At 54.1% G+C, this 16,682-nt stretch overlaps 1 protein-coding gene and 1 long non-coding RNA gene across 5 annotated transcripts in view; both read left to right on the forward strand.

The window, feature by feature from the left end:
* The window catches only part of PML (PML nuclear body scaffold), a 53,060-nt gene extending 44,950 nt beyond the window's left edge, over positions 1-8,110 (forward strand). For 2 of the 4 annotated variants that reach the window (XR_013520819.1, XM_002753319.5), the window contains exons 8-9: positions 4,365-4,515; positions 5,610-8,110. Coding sequence is in view for 2 of the 4 variants with exons in the window: in XM_002753319.5 (XP_002753365.2) it covers positions 4,365-4,515; positions 5,610-6,397 (939 nt within the window). In the remaining 2 variants the exon portion in view is untranslated. The remainder of the gene's footprint in view (positions 1-4,364; positions 4,516-5,609) is intronic. The other 2 variants (XR_013520820.1, XM_009005225.4) reach the window with 1 other exon arrangement.
* Positions 8,111-10,769: 2,659 nt separating this feature from the next.
* Positions 10,770-12,889, forward strand: LOC144577296 (uncharacterized). The gene is made up of 3 exons (XR_013520821.1): positions 10,770-10,880; positions 11,329-11,449; positions 12,706-12,889. It is a non-coding gene; the product is annotated as an uncharacterized LOC144577296 (long non-coding RNA).
* Positions 12,890-16,682: the final 3,793 nt, after the last annotated feature.

Below are 16,682 nucleotides of genomic sequence, written 5' to 3' on the forward strand. Positions count from 1 at the left end.
TTCCTCCTCAGCATGTGGGGGGGCTGATATTTCCAAGGTGATCCTGGCTCCCACCTGACCCATCCTCCCCAGCTCTGCAGCTTTTATCCAGCCTTACAGTGAGGAAAATTGCAGAATACTGGCCTGCTACAATATTACACTTCCCAGGTGTATCAGGGTGTGTAGGGGCCCCTCCCTTGAGCTTCAGCTCTGGCCTTGGGATTCAGCGAGATACTGCTTGTGCAAGGAGTGAGAGGCAGCAGGGCATAGTCATGGGGTGGAGCGGTGAGTCTCCCAGGCCTGGTTATGGAGTACCTCAGGTGAGGACTTGGCTTAAAAACTGCCAGAGTGGGTCAGCAATGCGCCTGCCCTGGGGCTCCTGCTTTAGGATAGGTGATCTCACCCACTCTTGTGACAGATGACTGGCTCCTGTGCCTCAGTGGCAGCAGCAATAGGAGGGTGTCATGGCAAGGGGGCAGCCTGTGGCAGAAGTGGCGGTGGTGACGGCAGAGGAAGGGAGGAATGTGGGGAATGGCTGATCCACAAGAGGGGCCGTGGCACTGGTGAGTGTGCATCTGAGAAAATGAAATGGACGTGCTGGCCTAGAGGCGGGAGCTAGGCAGAAGGGCAGCAGAGGCCACAGGCTGGCCAAGTTGATGGTCCAGTTCACTGGATGGGCCTCCAAGGCGCCATGATTCATGTGCAGTATTCATGGGGCCTCGGAGGCTTTAGCAATGCATGTGTGTTGCCAGACTGATCCCAGCTGTAGCTGGTGCTTAAGTGCTCAGCAAGTTCTTCAGGAGCTTGTGGGTTCTTGATAAGCATGAATGTCAGATGCTCTGTATCTTCCAGAAGCGGGATGCTGACTATCAGAGAGTTTAGCTTGTGGTTGTTCGGCTGATAAACAAACCTGGAATGAATCCGTGATAAGGACAATTGTTCTCAAGCTGGCTGTACACTGGGGAGTTTTCCCAACAACAGTTTCCTAGGTCTCATGCCCTGAGATTCTAATCGAGTCAGTCTTGGGTGCAGCCTGGGCTTCAAGAGTGTTTTAAAGCTATGAATACCTAGCCAAAGTCAAGAACCCCTGAATCGGGGGGTTCACTGCATGTCTGCGGTAGAGGAATGCTGCTTATTTGTCTGTAGATGTAGCGGTCTTGAACACAGGTGACATTTTCATACTGGGGTGTGATACAGCAGTGGAGAGGAGAGGCTGGATCTTCCCTGATGCACCTCCTAGACTTTTAGAAGGTGACGACAAGGCCAATCCAGCCACTACCTCCGAGCACCCTTGGGACGACTGTTAGAGCTGCTGTGTTGAGTTGGAATGCAGTTGACCTGCTCAGGCCGTGAGATCTGAGGAAGGGAAGCGAGACGGATGTCGCTCATGAACCAGAGTGCGTGTGTATCCAAGTTGCATGTATATCCTGAAAAAATCCTAGCTGTCACGGGGCTCAGCCTGAATGCAGTTTTGCATTCAAAGAAACCATGTCCATTAATGAAGTATAACAAACAAATAAGTCCCAGTATTTACAGGCATCTTTTGAAAGCACATTAAAGGGAACCCAGCTCCAAACCCCAGCAGGGCTTCTTCAGTCCCTCTTCCTTTTTTCTTTGTTGCCTGGCGTCTCCCACTCCATAGTAAAGCTTACCCCCTTCCTTCCCGGTCCTTGCGTGCAGGCTCAAGGCTGCTTCCCATCCACTTTCTTCCGTCCCCCTTCCTTTTCTCTTCCAAGCAAATCTAAGCCTTTTCCAGTGACTGTCCCTCTCTATGCTCCCCTGACACCCAATTATCCTTATTTGTGGAATAAGGCCAAGGTGTGGGGTCTAGGGGCAGAACGGGAGAGTGTCCCCTAGTGAGCAGGGAAGGGAGAATGTCCCGCACTGGCCACTATGTCTGATGGCTCTGCTGGCAAACGTTGAGTCTTGTTTTCAAATGCACCTGTACTTCCCAGACGAGATGCTGGCGTTTAAGGCGGGGCAGGGGAGGACTGTGAGTTTACAGCTGGCTGGAGTTCCATTGAGACCAGCTCCGTGGGTGGCCATACTTTATGGAAATCCCCAAGGCAAGAGGAATTTTGGTGGAAGTAAGGCAGGGCTTAAAGATCCAGCCTCTCCTCCATTAACAAGCTCTGTGGAAAGGGGTGTCCTTTTATGAAGGGAGCCAGGAGAGGTTTTTTAGAGAAGGCAGCTCCAGTCAGTTTAGGACAAAGGACATTTCCCTGGCCCCGGGACAATGGAAGATTCTAAAAATGAGGTGCTAGTGGCTGCCATAAATGACCCTGCTGTGAAGACTGGAGAGGTGGCCTGCAGAGACAGCGCTGTGGCTTTCAGGGAGCTCTGCTCTTGGAAGGGCGGATCTGAAAGCGAGGAGACCGGTTCTAAGGCCGAGGACATTGCCCAGAGCTTTGTGAAGGCACTGGGGAACACAAAGGGGCATTTGCCTTTACGTTTGGAGCAGGAAGAAGAACGAAAAAGAGAAAGTCCTGTATGCCATGTCAGTGGATGGCAGCACGGACTCAGCCTCAGCTATGGGCACCAGGGATCTGAACCAGGGAGGACTCAGAAGGGGAGCCCAGCTCCTCCGTCAGCTCACGGGAGAGCACTGCTGCCCGGCAAAGGCTGGAGAAGAAACAGCTGGATTCTCCCAAAGCGGGAGAAGGTGGAGTCTCCAGTCCCCCGGCTACAGGCTAGGAAGATGCCTTGTAGAAGGCTCCTTACAGGGAGAAGACCGAGTCGGGAAGGTTGAGGCAGCAGTGTGGGCTTACCCAGAGCAAGACATGTGAAATCAGCTTTGACAGCGTGGCCAAATCAGGATCTGGAGATGCGAGGCACTGGGCAGACTCTCTAACTAGATCCCTGGATCTGAAGAGGCGAAGCCAGCTCTGGATGGATTCATAGTGAGTGTCTGCCTCTGAGAATGACTGGCAGAAAGCTGGCAAGCCTGGAGCAGGGCTATGAATTGCAAATCAAGTGAAACCCAGCCACTCCTAGGAAAACCCACCATGTCTTAGCTTACTGGTGGGCAGTAATGCTGTTTCTCTCGGTTGAATCTTGGTTGAAAACAGATGTTTCTCGTGGGCATTGGAAGGGTCTGGAGAAATGTGCTGTCTCCCAGTCCAGGGACATTAGCCAGAGGCAGTTCCTAAAGAGGAAAAATGCAAGTCCTGCCCTAGACTTTGTCCCAGCTCTATGATGTTGGCCATGTCCCTTCCTTGCTGGTCTCCAACTAACGTCCACAGGTGGCATTTCATGGGAGGTTCCAAGTTGGTCTCCAAAGACTAAATATCTGGGCTTGGCAGCTGAGCAGATGATAAGCAATTAACTCTGTGTATTACCATCACAGAGGCTCCACCTCCCTCTGTAGTCCCAGCCCCTTGGGAAAATCTCAGAGCTGGAGCCCTTCCCCCATCCTCTGGCTCCCCACGCCAGGGATTCTCGAACAGTGTGCCCACCAGACCTTGGGGCAGGAGAGAGCCCCTCACCTGAAGGACTCCTAAAACTCAGGTTTCTCTAAGCCGCTGGGTCAGATGCCATGGGCCTCCACTGCCCTCTCACTGCCATGGACCTGGGTGTCCATCTTGATGTGGCTTCGGGAGGCCAAGCAGTCCTTCCCACTCCTTTGTGCAGGACACTGGCACCTCGGCCAACCTTGGGGACAAGAAAAGCCAGGCTCCTGACCCCTTCCAAAGAATCATCTGGGGTTCAAGATGAGGCTTTTTTCTCCGGTCCTAAGTTTTTGGTGTTTCTTCTGAGTCTGCTCAAACAGATGGAATTAGGAGCAGACATCTCAGGTCCTGCCTGCCACAGCAGTTGGCTCCTTCCCTGAGCTTCCACACACAGCACCATGCACTTACCCACACACTCACTGGCACTTCCTCTCACACTTCCATATGCTGTGTCAACGCAGGTTCATAGCTCATACTTAACTGTGTGTGCACACACAGACTTAGCCTTGGATTCATTCCCATGCATGCATGTTCACATACACTCATGCTTACCTGTGTGTCATCCTCCCTCCCCTGCTCATGGTGTGTGCCCTGGCTCACACATGTAACCCTCACATGTGACACACCCAGTTCGCACCATTCGTGCACACATACCTTCTCTTGTGCACACACATCCCCTTCCCCAGTGGTACACCCTCCCTCCCCTGCTCATGGTGTGTGCCCTGGCTCACACATGTAACCCTCACATGTGACACACCCAGTTCGCACCATTCGTGCACACATACCTTCTCTTGTGCACACACATCCCCTTCCCCAGTGGTACACCCTCCCTCGTGTGCACGCAGATGCCCTCAGCTATATGAGTTTGTTTGTGTTCTGCACATGTACTTGCCTTGGCCCTCAGAACCCCTGACGCTTGGTTTTTCTGTGTTGCAGTCCTCCCGAGAGCTCGATGACAGCAGCAGCGAGTCCAGTGACCTCCAGCTGGAGGGCCCCAGCAGCCTCAGGGTCCTGGACAAGAGCCTCGCCGACCCCCAAGCAGAAGACAGGCCTCTGGTTTTCTTTGACCTCAAGCTTGACAATGAAAGTGGGTTCTCCTGGGGCTACCCCCACCCCTTTCTAACTTAGTCTCTGGGTCCGCAAAAGAAGTGCAGGCAGAGCCATCTGCCAGGCCCGGGAGAGCTCTGAGCTCTGGCCAACAGCTGCAACCAGGGTGGGCAGCACACTCCAGCTCATCACCTGGGCTCCCGGGGTGGCATTTGCTGGCTTGAATAAAGATGTCTGCCTTAGCCAGCCCCTGAGTGTGTGAGGGAGGCAGGTGCCTCCACGAGTGCATCTCTGATCAGTTCTCTTAGACGGAGAGCCTGGGAGACGCACTCCTAGACAGAAACACAGTGTGTGAGCGCATCGCCCTGAGCCGTCATCCAAGTAAGGCCTCTGGCTGTGCTGCACGTTTCTGAATACAGGGCCTATCCCACAGGTGGCTGCACAGGGCTGCCCACAGATCTAAGGTCACAGAGGGATCAGACCCCTCATCCTGGAAGCCCCTCAACTTCCTCCAGTGCTTGCCCTGGCTCTGCAATGCCCCTCCTTGAGCCCGAGCCCCAGGTCCTACCTACCCTGTGGCATGGACTCAACATGGAGGCTAGCCCAGCCAGACAGAAACAGCAAGTGTTTTCACGGTACAGGAAAGTCACTTGCAGACCTCAGTGGGAGGCTCTGGGCCTTGCTCTGAGTGGAGTAAGCCGAGCAGGCCTGCTGTCTATGGCCCAGGGCTCTGACTGGGCGGGGGTCCTTGGGGACTGGAGGAAGGAGCATGGGATGGGGAACTAAGGTCAAACAGCCTGGGATCTTGAGTGTAGATGGCTGAGGCTGAGAGAAGACAGAGGAACCTGGATCCACAGGGTTTGGCCAACTCCGGGGCCGGCAGTGGAGGAGGGGAGAGCTGGATCCCCAGCCAGTGAACAGTGATTGGAGGGCAGCCCAGCCTCCCCTTTTGACCGCTATCCCATCAGAACCAGGGACAGAGCTGCATTTGGGGGCTGATGTGTGGCTCCTGCCAGCCAGCCCCAAAATGAGGTCTCTAGATGGTGGGTCGGCAGCCCTAGAGGACCCCCTGCTCCCACCCCAGAGCTCTCTGTGGGCCCCTGGGTCCTCACCCTGCCCTTCTCTCCTGCCCAGCCCAGAAGATTAGCCAGCTGGCGGCAGTGAACCGGGAAAGCAAGTTCCGTGTGCTCATCCAGCCCGAAGCCTTCTTCAGCACCTACTCCAAGGCCGTGACCCTGGAGGTGGGGCTGCAGCACTTCCTCAGCTTCCTGGGCTCCATGCGCCGCCCCATCTTGGCCTGCTTCAAGCTCTGGGGGCCTGGCCTCCCGAACTTCTTCCGGGCTCTGGAAGACATTAACAGGCTGTGGGAATTCCAGGAGGCCACCTCAGGCTTCCTGGCTGCCCTGCCCCTCATCCGGGAGCGTGTTCCCGGGGCCAGCAGCTTCAAACTCAAGAACCTGGCCAAGACCTACCTGGCGAGAAACATGAGCGAGCGTAGCGCCATGGCCGCCGTGCTGGCCATGCGCGACCTGTGCCGCCTCCTTGAGGTCTCCCCGGGCCCCCAGCTGGCCCAGCATGTCTACCCCTTCAGTAGCCTGCAGTGCTTTGCCTCCCTGCAGCCCCTGGTGCAGGCCTCAGTGCTGTCCCGGGCCGAGGCCCGCCTCCTGGCCCTCCACGGCGTGAGCTTCGTGGAACTGCTGAGCGCACACCGCCGTGACCAGCAGGGGGGCCTGAAGAAGTACATTCGCTACCTAAGCCTGCAGACCACCACGTTGCACCCCACCCAGCCTGCTCTCAACCTGCAGGCTCTGGCCACCTACTTCGAAGGCCTGTTGGAGGGTCCGGTGCTGGCACAGGCAGAGGGTGTCTCCGCCCCTCTTGCTGGCCATGGCTTGGCAGAGAGGGCCTCCCAGCAGAGCTGAGAGAAGGGGGTGACCGGCTTAGGTTCTCTGGTGGGCAGAGAGGGATGGGGTCCCTGAGCCAGGCCCCACCCATCACAGCATTCCCAGGTCCTGGTACCCAGCCCTCAGTTGTCATTTGGTTCAGAATCAGTTCCCTTTCTCTGGGACCAAATTTCCCTTCTCTAGACATCCTACAGAGAAGGTTCCAAAGCTGAGTACCCACCACCCCAGGTGATCACCAGGCGCCCAGCCCCTCCTTCCAGGAGCTAGAACCAGGGAGGTCCTGAGTGAGGAAGGCATGACCTCAGAGCTCTCTAAGTGGCCCTGGTCTTGCCTCAGCCATCCCACCTGCCACTACCTTGGGTGTCCTTACAGCTCTGCCCTGACCCCAGCCCCTATGCCAGCGGACCTGCTGACAGCTCCCGCAGAGAGCAGTCTGAGGTGATGCCGGCTGCAGCCCTGGCAGCCCATGGCTACTCAAAGTGCCTTCCAAACCAAACTGCCCCTCACAAGGTTGGGGTCCCCCAGCCTCTGCCTGCCCAGCGGCCAACTCTGTTCCCTTCCCCTTTCATCCCAGAGGAGCCTCATCAGCAAAGACAGAGCTGATGTTCCATGCATGTCCCCGCTTGCAAAGCCTGACCTTCCAAAGTTTGCTTCCTTCCTCCTGCGCACACAGACACCTCTGCTTGGCCACAGCTTTGCTCTTTGCTCCTCAGGCCACCAGACCCCTCACAGCATGGCCCTTGGCTCTTCCTGCCTTCACCCTCAGACCTCCCAAGGCGTGTCCAACTCTACCCAATGTGTAGTCCACGGCATTGGCATCCCCTGGGAGCTTCTTAGAAATGCAGACCCGTGGGCTCCACCACAGGCCTCTGGAATCAGACTCTTCAGGGTGGGGCCTAGCGCTGGTGCATACTCAAGTTTGAGAACCGCTGCTCTCATAGACGGCTCCTCCAAGGGGAAGCGGTGTGAAGCAGCAGAGAAAGCCCCATCCCTGTCTCTGTGCAGTGAGTGTGGCCTAGGAAAAGGCCCCTTCCTAAGCTCTAGTGTCCCCACCTGTAAAATGGCTGATTGGCCTCCACAGTCTCAGAGCTGCCATCTGACTGTGCCATCCTGCATTTTTAGGAATGGAAAGCAGGCCTCTGAGGCAATGGGCAGGAAGCTTTCTTATTCTTGAATTCTAACTCCCATTCCAAGCTGTTAGTTCCCAAACTTGCAGTCACACCAGAGGTCAACAGCAGAACACAGGCAGGTCAGGGCTGTCCTCTCTGATTAGCAGGACAGCGGACCCTTCCTCTTCCTCTCTCCCTCCCATCTCTCCTCCTTGGCTCCCTGCTCCTGGGATGCTTCCCAGACAGCCCAGGCCTCTAGCCTCCATGGCTGATGACCTCAGCTTTCACATCGGTGAGATCTGCTTGCCCATACTGCAGCCCTGTCCCATGGGGGCCCTGAAGACCCGCTGAGGAATTCTGTAGGGTCTTGTTCCCACGATGGGAGTGCTGGCTCTAACAGTGAACGTTGACGCATTTAAAATAAGATTCTGATGCCAGACTGTCAAAGCAGTCGCTGGCTCTGAAGCACCTATGGAAACAGATTGATGTAGATTGAAGGAGGAAGGGAGACTGGGCCCCCCTGACTTCCAGCCTCGCCATATGTTGCTGTCTTCAGATGTAGTTGAGGGGTGCTCTGCCCTGCCTCCACTGTCACAGCCTTTAATAAAGATGTGAATCTTGAGAGTCTGCTGCTCCGATCACAGACTGCTCAGCACCCCCAGAGGAACCACTGAGAGGCCTTTTGCCTGGATAGGAGGGGGCTCTCCCAGGCATAGGCTTGTGGCCACTTGCCTAGCACAACCGTGTCTTGGGAGGTGTCTTTCAGGACTTAGCAGAGCTAAGAGCCCTTTGTTGCTCAGTGCTGTGGGCCTTAAGCATGTGAACCCCGCCATGACAAGTGGGGAAGGCCAAGACCCAGGGCAGCCTTGCCTTGGGATCATCTCCAAAGGGGAGTGCCATGTGGCAAGAAAGAAGCACCATTTCAAGAATGACCTCCTAGAGAAAGTCAGAGACCAGAGTCTGCAGGAACTTTGCCCCTGCCCCTCACTAGCGCATCCCGTATTCTTCTCTGTGTTCCTTGAGTGACGGTGCTAAAACCCTTAAAAAGGGAGGTGTGGGAGGCCCAGGGCACTGGTAACAGGTGATGAATGTGTTGTTTTGGCTGTCACAGATGGAACTGAGGTTAGTACCTGAGGGATTCCCATGGCACGAGCATTACAGGAATTAGTCCACCACTGGTGTGGGTGAGCAGCTGGGTAATGGGAATTGATCAGTACCACCACCCTTGACCCCCCTACCATCCCAGATGCCCAGATTCCAGTCCTGAAGTTTTATTCTCTCAGGTTGACCCTTTGACCAAGAAGATCCAGTCCCAATATGTCACCTGTGCTTCATCTTTGGACTGTATCTCAGGTGTCTACATGTCAACTAATGCAAGCTCACTGGGTTAGAAGTCAGGACACCGAGTTTCAATCCTCACTTGGTAGTCTGTGGCCCCCTTTGGCATGTTTACCTCCCTCCCTGATCCTCACGCTCTGCTGCAGTCAAATGGGAGAATGAAGCTCCTTTTGACTTCAAGAGATCTTTGTAGGAACCAGTGAGAAAATGTGTGTGAAGATAGCTTTTTGGTATACTTTAAAAGCACACAGGTAAGCCGGGCACGGTGGCTCATGCCTATAAACCCAGCACTTTGGGAGGCCGAGGTGGGTGGATCATGAGGTCAGGAGTTCAAGACCAGCCTGGCCAAGATGGTGAAACCCCCGTCTCTACCAAAAATACAAAAATTAGCCAAACATGGTGGTGAGCATCCATAATCCCAACTACTCAGGAGGCTGAGGCAGGAAATTGCTTGAACCTGGGAGGCAGAGGTTGCAGTGAGCCGAAATCACGCGCCACTGCACTCCAGCCTGGGTGACAGAGCAAGACTCTGTCTCTAAAAACAAACAAACAAAAAAATACCCACACACAAATTAAAAATCTTTCTGCTCTATGAAGTGCTTTATGAATCATAGGAAAATAAACACATCTTAGATCTTAGCAAAACAAAATATGGGTTTGTTTTCAGGGGATTAAAGAAAAAGATCAGGGGTAAGCAAACAATTGTGGGGGTCCTGGGGTCTGAGGGAGCCAAGATCAAGGTGCCCACCTTGGAGGGGCTGGGCAGGAGGTGACGCTGTGTCCCCAACACACCTGGATGGGACATTTCAATCACTGAGGCCCGGAGTAGAGAACAAGCTTCCTGTGTAGCAGCTCGGCCAAGCCCTGCTGCGGGGCCTCCTTCTGAGGCCCAGGGTCTCCCTCACACCTCTGGGAAAGTCATCTAGAAATCTGCTCTGCCCCCATACCCAACCTGGCTTTTACCTCCGGCTGCTGTCCCAGAGCCTGGCTGGGCTGTTCTCCCACCTTCCACCTCCCCTTGTCCTGGCCCATGTCCACCCTTCTCCCTACTCCAGCCTCACTCTGACTCCTGGCCCCAACCTTGACCACTATCCATGCCTCAGAATCTCACCCTCAGCCCAGCCCTGCCAGCAGGCCCCCTCTCCTCCTCTGACCTCAGCCTTGTCTCTGCCTCACACCCCAGATGCCTCCAGCACCTATGCCTAGAATAAGGGGCTCCCTTCCCACCTTTCTCCACTCCTCACAATTAAGGAAACTCCATGGTTAGTGCACGTGGCACCCGGGCTGGGATGAATCAAATATCAAGTCAGAGAGGGTAGGACGCTGGGGACCCTGCCCACCGAGAAGGCGAGCTGAGCTAGGGCTGCTCTTGGGCTCTGTCAGCAGAGGGCGCTACAGCCCCCTTCCCAGGGCTCTGCCAGCAGAGGGCGCTGCAGCCCTCACGGAGCCTGGCAACGGGCGTGGGCCACAGTGGTGCAGGCGATGCCGGTGGTTTAGGCTCCGCAGCTCAGTCCTTTCGAAAGGGCCGTGCGTGCTTTCCATGGTATGGGAGATAACTGTAGGTAGGAGGCACAAGGAGAAACATTTTTTTAAATGTTAAACCTTTATGTTTATTTTAACATCTGTTAGAAACAATACAACCAGGCTGGGCACTGTGGCTAACAAGCTGTAATCCCAACACTCACTTTGGGAGGCCGAGGTGGGTGGATCACCTGAGGTCAGGAGTTCGGGACCATCCTGGACAACATGGTGAAACCCGTCTCTACTAAAAATACAAAAATTAGCTGGGTGTGGTGGCGTAGGCCTGCAATTCCAGCTGCTTGGGAGCCTGAAGCAGGAGAATTGCTTGAACCTGGGAAGTAGAGGTTGCAGTGAGCTGAGATCATGCCATTGCACTCCAGCCCGGATGACAAGAGTTTGAAACTCTGTCTCAAAAAAAAAAAAAAAAAAGAAAAGAAAAGAAAGAAAGAAACAATACAACCAACCCATCTGGGATCTAGTTGCTCAGAATGACGCTGACGTGGAATTCTTTAAAGATCCACTTAGGACAAACAGTAAGTAACTCCATGCTGGGAAGGGTCACAGTAGAGCAAAACGTGACTGGAAGTCAATGACCCGTTAATTTGGGGAAATACTGGGTGACAGTGGACTGAAAGTGAGCGTTACAGTTAAGGATAGGCCCCAAGTTAGAACTGGGGTAAGGATCAGGTGGGCTTAGAATCGGGGTGAGAGTTAGAGCTCGGGATGTGGGGGGCCAGGTTAGGATTTGGGGTTAGATCAAATCGAGGGACACATTTGGTGCTTAAGGTTGAGAACAAACCTTAGGAATTAGGAATTTAGTTAGAAATGGAGTTAGAGTCACACTTCAGGCCACAGGTCTTTGTGACTTTAGCAACTGAAAAGTCCCTGAAACTGTGAACAGATGGGCAGGAGCTTCTGAGGAAGACCCCCTTGTAGGCACCCCGAAGTGCAATCTGCCTTTTCCCCCAAATCCTCTTCTAGAAGCACCTGGCAGGGGCTCTGCCCCAGCTCACAACGCCGACAGGGTCAGTGTACACAAAGCGGATCGCAGGGACCGAGGAGTGGGCAAGCCTGCCCCGGAGTGAGAGCACGGGATGACCAGGTATGATAACTGGGTACCAGACACGATTTCACCATTTAGCAGAAGTAACCTTGTTTAATCTTCCCGACTGTCCTATGTGGTTACATTCCATCCTCCTCCTACAGAGGAGCACGGCAGGGCAGCGAGGCTGAGTACCCTGTCAGGGTCATTAAACTTGTATGTGGCGGAGCTGGGATTTGCGTGCAGGAAGCCTGTGTCTAGACTGGCACCATCTGTGGCACATACCATGGGGCACATGGCCATGTGTTGGGGGACAGTCTCCCTGGCCTTTCCTTGCCGTGCCCTCCTGAGCTGTCAGTCTCAGGTGATACATAAGGCAGGCCCTTGAAAGCTACCTCCACCTTGTAGTCCCTGTGCTTGAACTTTATTTTTTAATTTAATTTAATTTATTTATTTTGAGACGGAGCTTCCCTCTTGTTGCCCAGGCTGGAGTGCAATGGCGTGATCTTGGCTCACCACAACCTCCGCCTCCCAGGTTCAAGGGATTCTCCTGCCTCAGCCTCCCGAGTCCAGGCATGCGCCATCATGCCCTAATTTTGTATTTTTAGTAGAGATGGGGTTTCTCCATGTTGGTCAGGCTCGTCTCGAACTCCTGACCTCAGGCCTCCCAAAGTGCTGGGATTACAGGCATGAGCCACCGTGCCCGGCTGAACTTTAATTCTAATTGTTTCTTTTAGGGCGGGTGTTTCTGAACCTTATATTATTATTATTGTCCTCTTAAGAACTATTTTTAGCATTATTTCCCGATTGTGCCTCCCTCTGTGAAATTTTAATACGATAGATACACTGTACATGCATAGGGTTTTCTAGACACAAGATCATATCCTCTGCAGACAAGACGGAGATGTTTTTACTTTTTCCTTACACGGACATAGGTATGGAGTGTGTGCCTTTGGAGGGTCAGAAACCGTGGTCATAGCTAAGATGGTCAACTGCCCTTCCCCCACTTTTCATCCCCTGTGGGGTGATAAGGCCTCTGTTGAGAATGCACAATTTAGGGTAAGGCCCCACCCCCAGTTATAATGCAGGTAACAAGTGGTCACGGGAAGGGTGGGTGGGATGGGGGTGCACCGCTATGTGGGTGGAGAGTAGGTGGGCCAGGCGGAGGGAGATGAAAGGGAATGGGGACCGAGGTCTCTGAGGACACGCTCCCCTGCAGTGGTCTCGGTCCTGGTACCAGGCACAGGCACAGGCTGCGCCTGGGGCTGGGAGAGGAAGGAGCCAGTGCCATTATTTATTTTTGTCTCTGAATCCAGATGCCAGCAACTCCAGACCCACTGGACCTGAATAAAGCAAATACCTGTGGACACTATTGAGAGAAGAGTCTAGAATTTCAACAGATTCTCCCCACACAAAGCAAACAAACAAAAACAAAAAACAGGAAGTCTGGAAGTCCCCGTCCATGCTTACAAAATGCATTTGCTTCAAGTGAGGGAAAAATGCCTTCATTCTTGGCTCAAGAAACTTCTGTAAACTAAGACCAGCTGCCTGGACGATGCTAAAATCAGTTTATAAATATTATAAATATCCCAAACTTGATAGCCAAGCAGATTACAAAAGCTAGCTAGCTAACCACAGACATTTTCCAAGAAGCTAGCCAGTCAGACAAGTAGGAGATATTGTGAAATCCTGTGTTGCTTGTCTGATTGCTTGAAACCATCCATCTCAGACTGAGTGCAGAGGGCCTGGGGGTGGAACTGAAGAGCTGACAGTCCCTGCAGTTCTAGAGCCTTAAAGCCCAGGCTGACCCCGGGAGGGGGGTGCGGGGGGGGGATTGATTTCGCAGTAAATCAGACCAACCAGCTTGGCGCAGTGACTCACGCCTGTAATCCCAGCACTTTGGGAGGCCGAGGTGGGTGGATCACCTGAGGTCAGGAGTTTGAGAACAGCCTGGCTGTGTCGTGAAACCCCATCTCTTACTAAAAATGCAAATATTAGCCGGGTGTGATGGCGTGTGCCTGTAATCCCAGCTACTCCAGAGGCTGAGGTGGGAGGATCACTTGAACCTGGGAGGCGGAGGTTGCAATGAGTTGAGATCAAGCCACTGCACTCCAGCCTGGGTGACAGAGAGAGACTCCATCTAAAAAAAAAAAAAAAAAGACCAACCAAGGGGGAGGCAGAGGGTGGGCTCGAAGGTGGGTGTGGCTGAGCTCACTGGAGGTGCACTTATAGAGTCAGCTTGGGAGCAGGGAGCTGTGTGTGTGGAAGTTCAAAGACAGGCTTTAGAGGAACCTGACTTTAAATCCCAGCTTTGCTGTGTGACCTTGGACAACCTGCTTCCCCTCTGTGATCTCATATGCAGATGGGGGTGATAATGCATACTTCACAAATTGTGAGGATGGAATGAGATAACATATAGAAAGTACTAAACTTAGCAGGTTGGCAAAACTAAAAAATAACTCTATACACCCAACACCCTAGACGAGAAGGATTGTGCTGACTCCCAGAATGCACGAGAAAGCACTGTCTGCTTCTTTTCCGGCCTTCCTCTCCCCTCCCATCCCCTCCCTTCCCCTCCTCTCCCCACCCCCCCGCTCCCCTCCCCTTTCCTCCCCTCCTCTCCCCTCCCCTCCCCTCCTCCCCCTCCTCTCCTCCTCGGTTCTCGCCCTTTTTCTCTCCTCCCTGCCCTCTCCTATCCCTCTTCCCTTCCCCTTCCTCTCTCACTCTCCTCTCCCCTGATTCCAGCCCACTTAGTATCTAGGTGACTCTTTCCCAAGCTGCTTCTCCTGGTGCCTTTGTCCCCATCTCTCCAAGCCTCCTTGATCGTCTCCTCTACCTGACAGGGTCACCCTGCTGGCTGCAGGCTGGAGGGATTTATAGCAATCCCCTCCCTCCATGTCTGCACAGGGCTACCAGAGAGCCGGCAGATATGTGGGTTGGACACAGGGGGGCCCTGGGAGAGGCAAATAAATACATCAAGTTCCCAGCTGGGTCTGGAGATAAGGATGCAGGGAGATGGGGCTGCAGGGTTCACAGATGCTGCACTGCACAGGGTCACCCTTCACAGCCTGATTCCTCTGGCTTCCCTGGGAAAGTCTTTTGGGGGCTCTTCAGAAAGGATGCAGAAGAGGACTGTACCTGGGCAATCCCTGCCTGTGAGGCGCTGCGCTGAGACACCCTTCCTAGGCTGGGATACGGTAAGGACAGACCTCAGGAGTGAAAATGTGGCAGACTCAACACCAAGATGAGGCAGGCAGGAAGAACATTGAGCCTCACAGCACAGGAGGGGAAACTGAGGCCTAGAAGGGAGAGAGACTTCCAAAGTCTCACAGGAAGTCAGTGAAGAGTAGATACAGCCCCCTAAGCCCTGATCTCCTGCCCTAGACCCCCTCACATTGAATCATGCCTGGCTTCCCCGAGACATGGCCATTCAAACTGGCCTTGCCTAGAATCACAGGTATCTCCGCAACATACCAGGATCCACTTCCGGGAGGGTTCTCCTCCCTCCAAATCTCTGCCCCAGCCAGCTGCCTGATGAGATGCTCTCTCTGTGGGGCCTGATTTGGGGTCAGCATCCTGTTATAGATAACTCGAGGGTACAACCTCAGTCTCTGCCACACGTGGATGAGATTCTTGCCACTGTCAAGGCCATATCTGCCCAAGAGCCTTAAGGGCCTTCTAGTCAGCAAGCTCACCCACAGCCACCAGGCTTGGCACACCCTTAACCCAGACTGCCCAGGTAAGGCAGCTCAGACAACTACATGCTGGGGATGTTTCCCATCCCTACATGCTCTGTGACCTCTCTTTTGGCCTCTGTCTCCCTCCCAGTAAAGTGAAAGGCTGTCTGTTACTGCATCTCCCTAAGGTGGGTGCAGGCTTCACAGAGTCCTTCCAGTCTATTAGAGCTGATTGCCTACAGGCTCAGAGAAGGGGAAGTTCCTGGGAGTCCCACTCCCGGGGGGCAGCGCTTAACCAATGTCCGACTGCCGTGCCTCTGTGCCGGTGAGCTTCCCTGCCTCGCGATGGGACAAACAGGATTCAAGTTCACTGTGGAGCTTCCTGGGATCAGTCCAAGGCTGAGACTGTCCCTGAAATCACACCCTTGCTTGGCTGCATCTTCTTCCTCTCCTACTTCCCCTTCTCTCTTCTGGTTGTTTTTTGCTTGGACAGTTTTTTAAACAACCACCTGCACACAAAACCTTATCTCAGTCTGTTTTTGGGAAGCCATTTCCAAGAGCAAATGAAAAGAGCCTACTGACGGTAAGAGACTGAAGGTCTCCGAGGGAGAAGTCGGTTTTATTTCATCTCCCCATGTGCCCTTTCTATGCTGTTCTGGCTTTGATCCGGACAGCGGAGGAGAAAGCCCTGGGCAACCACCCCACCCCCACCCCGGGAGCTCTGAGTCCGGGAGATGGAGGAGGAGGAGAAGGAGAAGGAGGAGGAGGAGGAGGAGGAAGAGGAGGAGGAGGAGGAGGAAGAGGAGGAGGAGGAGGAGGAGAAGGAGGAGGAGGAAGAGGAGGAGGAGGAGGAGGAAGAGGAGGAGGAGGAGGAGGAAGAGGAGGAGGAGGAGGAAGAGGAGGAGGAGGAGACTCTGGGTCTGGCCCTCCTGCAATCTGCAGGAGACCAAAGGAGGTGGTGGCAAAGTTGTGGCGGGGGGAGGGGGGGTCTCTGAATGTGTGTTTATTGTGGCCTCTCTATGTCCTGTGACGGCCCCAGGGAAGGGAGGACTGAGGGTTGGTTGCAGAGCAGGGAGGGGTGGCAGCCTTGTTCCTCCCTGGTCAATGTACCAGGCTCCTGAAATACTCAGTGATCAGATTTTAGCTTCAAATAACAGTGCCCCAAACTGCTCCTGAATCCTGCTATGGAAAGGCCCTTTGGGAAGTGTTTTGAAGCAGGAAGACTCTGTCTGCCCACAGAGTAGTGCACAGCAGTTTTGGGGTGGGGGGCAATCCTGGGGCCCAAGTGGGTCTCAAGAGATGAGGTGGGTTGCAATGTAGTGGGAGGGCAGACATAGAAACTGCCAAGGGCCATAAGGAAGAGGGGAAGCCACAACCCCAGACTCCCAAGGAGGTGTCTTCCTGCAGGAAGCCCCTTCAGATGGCAGCCTGCTGCTCAGAAGCCCCAACTCAACCAGCAAACTGGCTCCTTCTAAAGTCGCAGCACCCCAGGGGCCTCAGGACACATGTAGCCCATTCCCCTGCCATTGCGTGGATGGAAACTTAGGAGAGAGGGCAAGAGTTGCTTAACACCACTCAGAGAGTTTGTGAAGCTGGAGTGAGGTTTCAGGTGGCGG

This window comes from Callithrix jacchus, chromosome 8 (assembly GCF_049354715.1).
Source record: "Callithrix jacchus isolate 240 chromosome 8, calJac240_pri, whole genome shotgun sequence".
Taxonomy (NCBI): domain Eukaryota; kingdom Metazoa; phylum Chordata; class Mammalia; order Primates; family Cebidae; genus Callithrix; species Callithrix jacchus.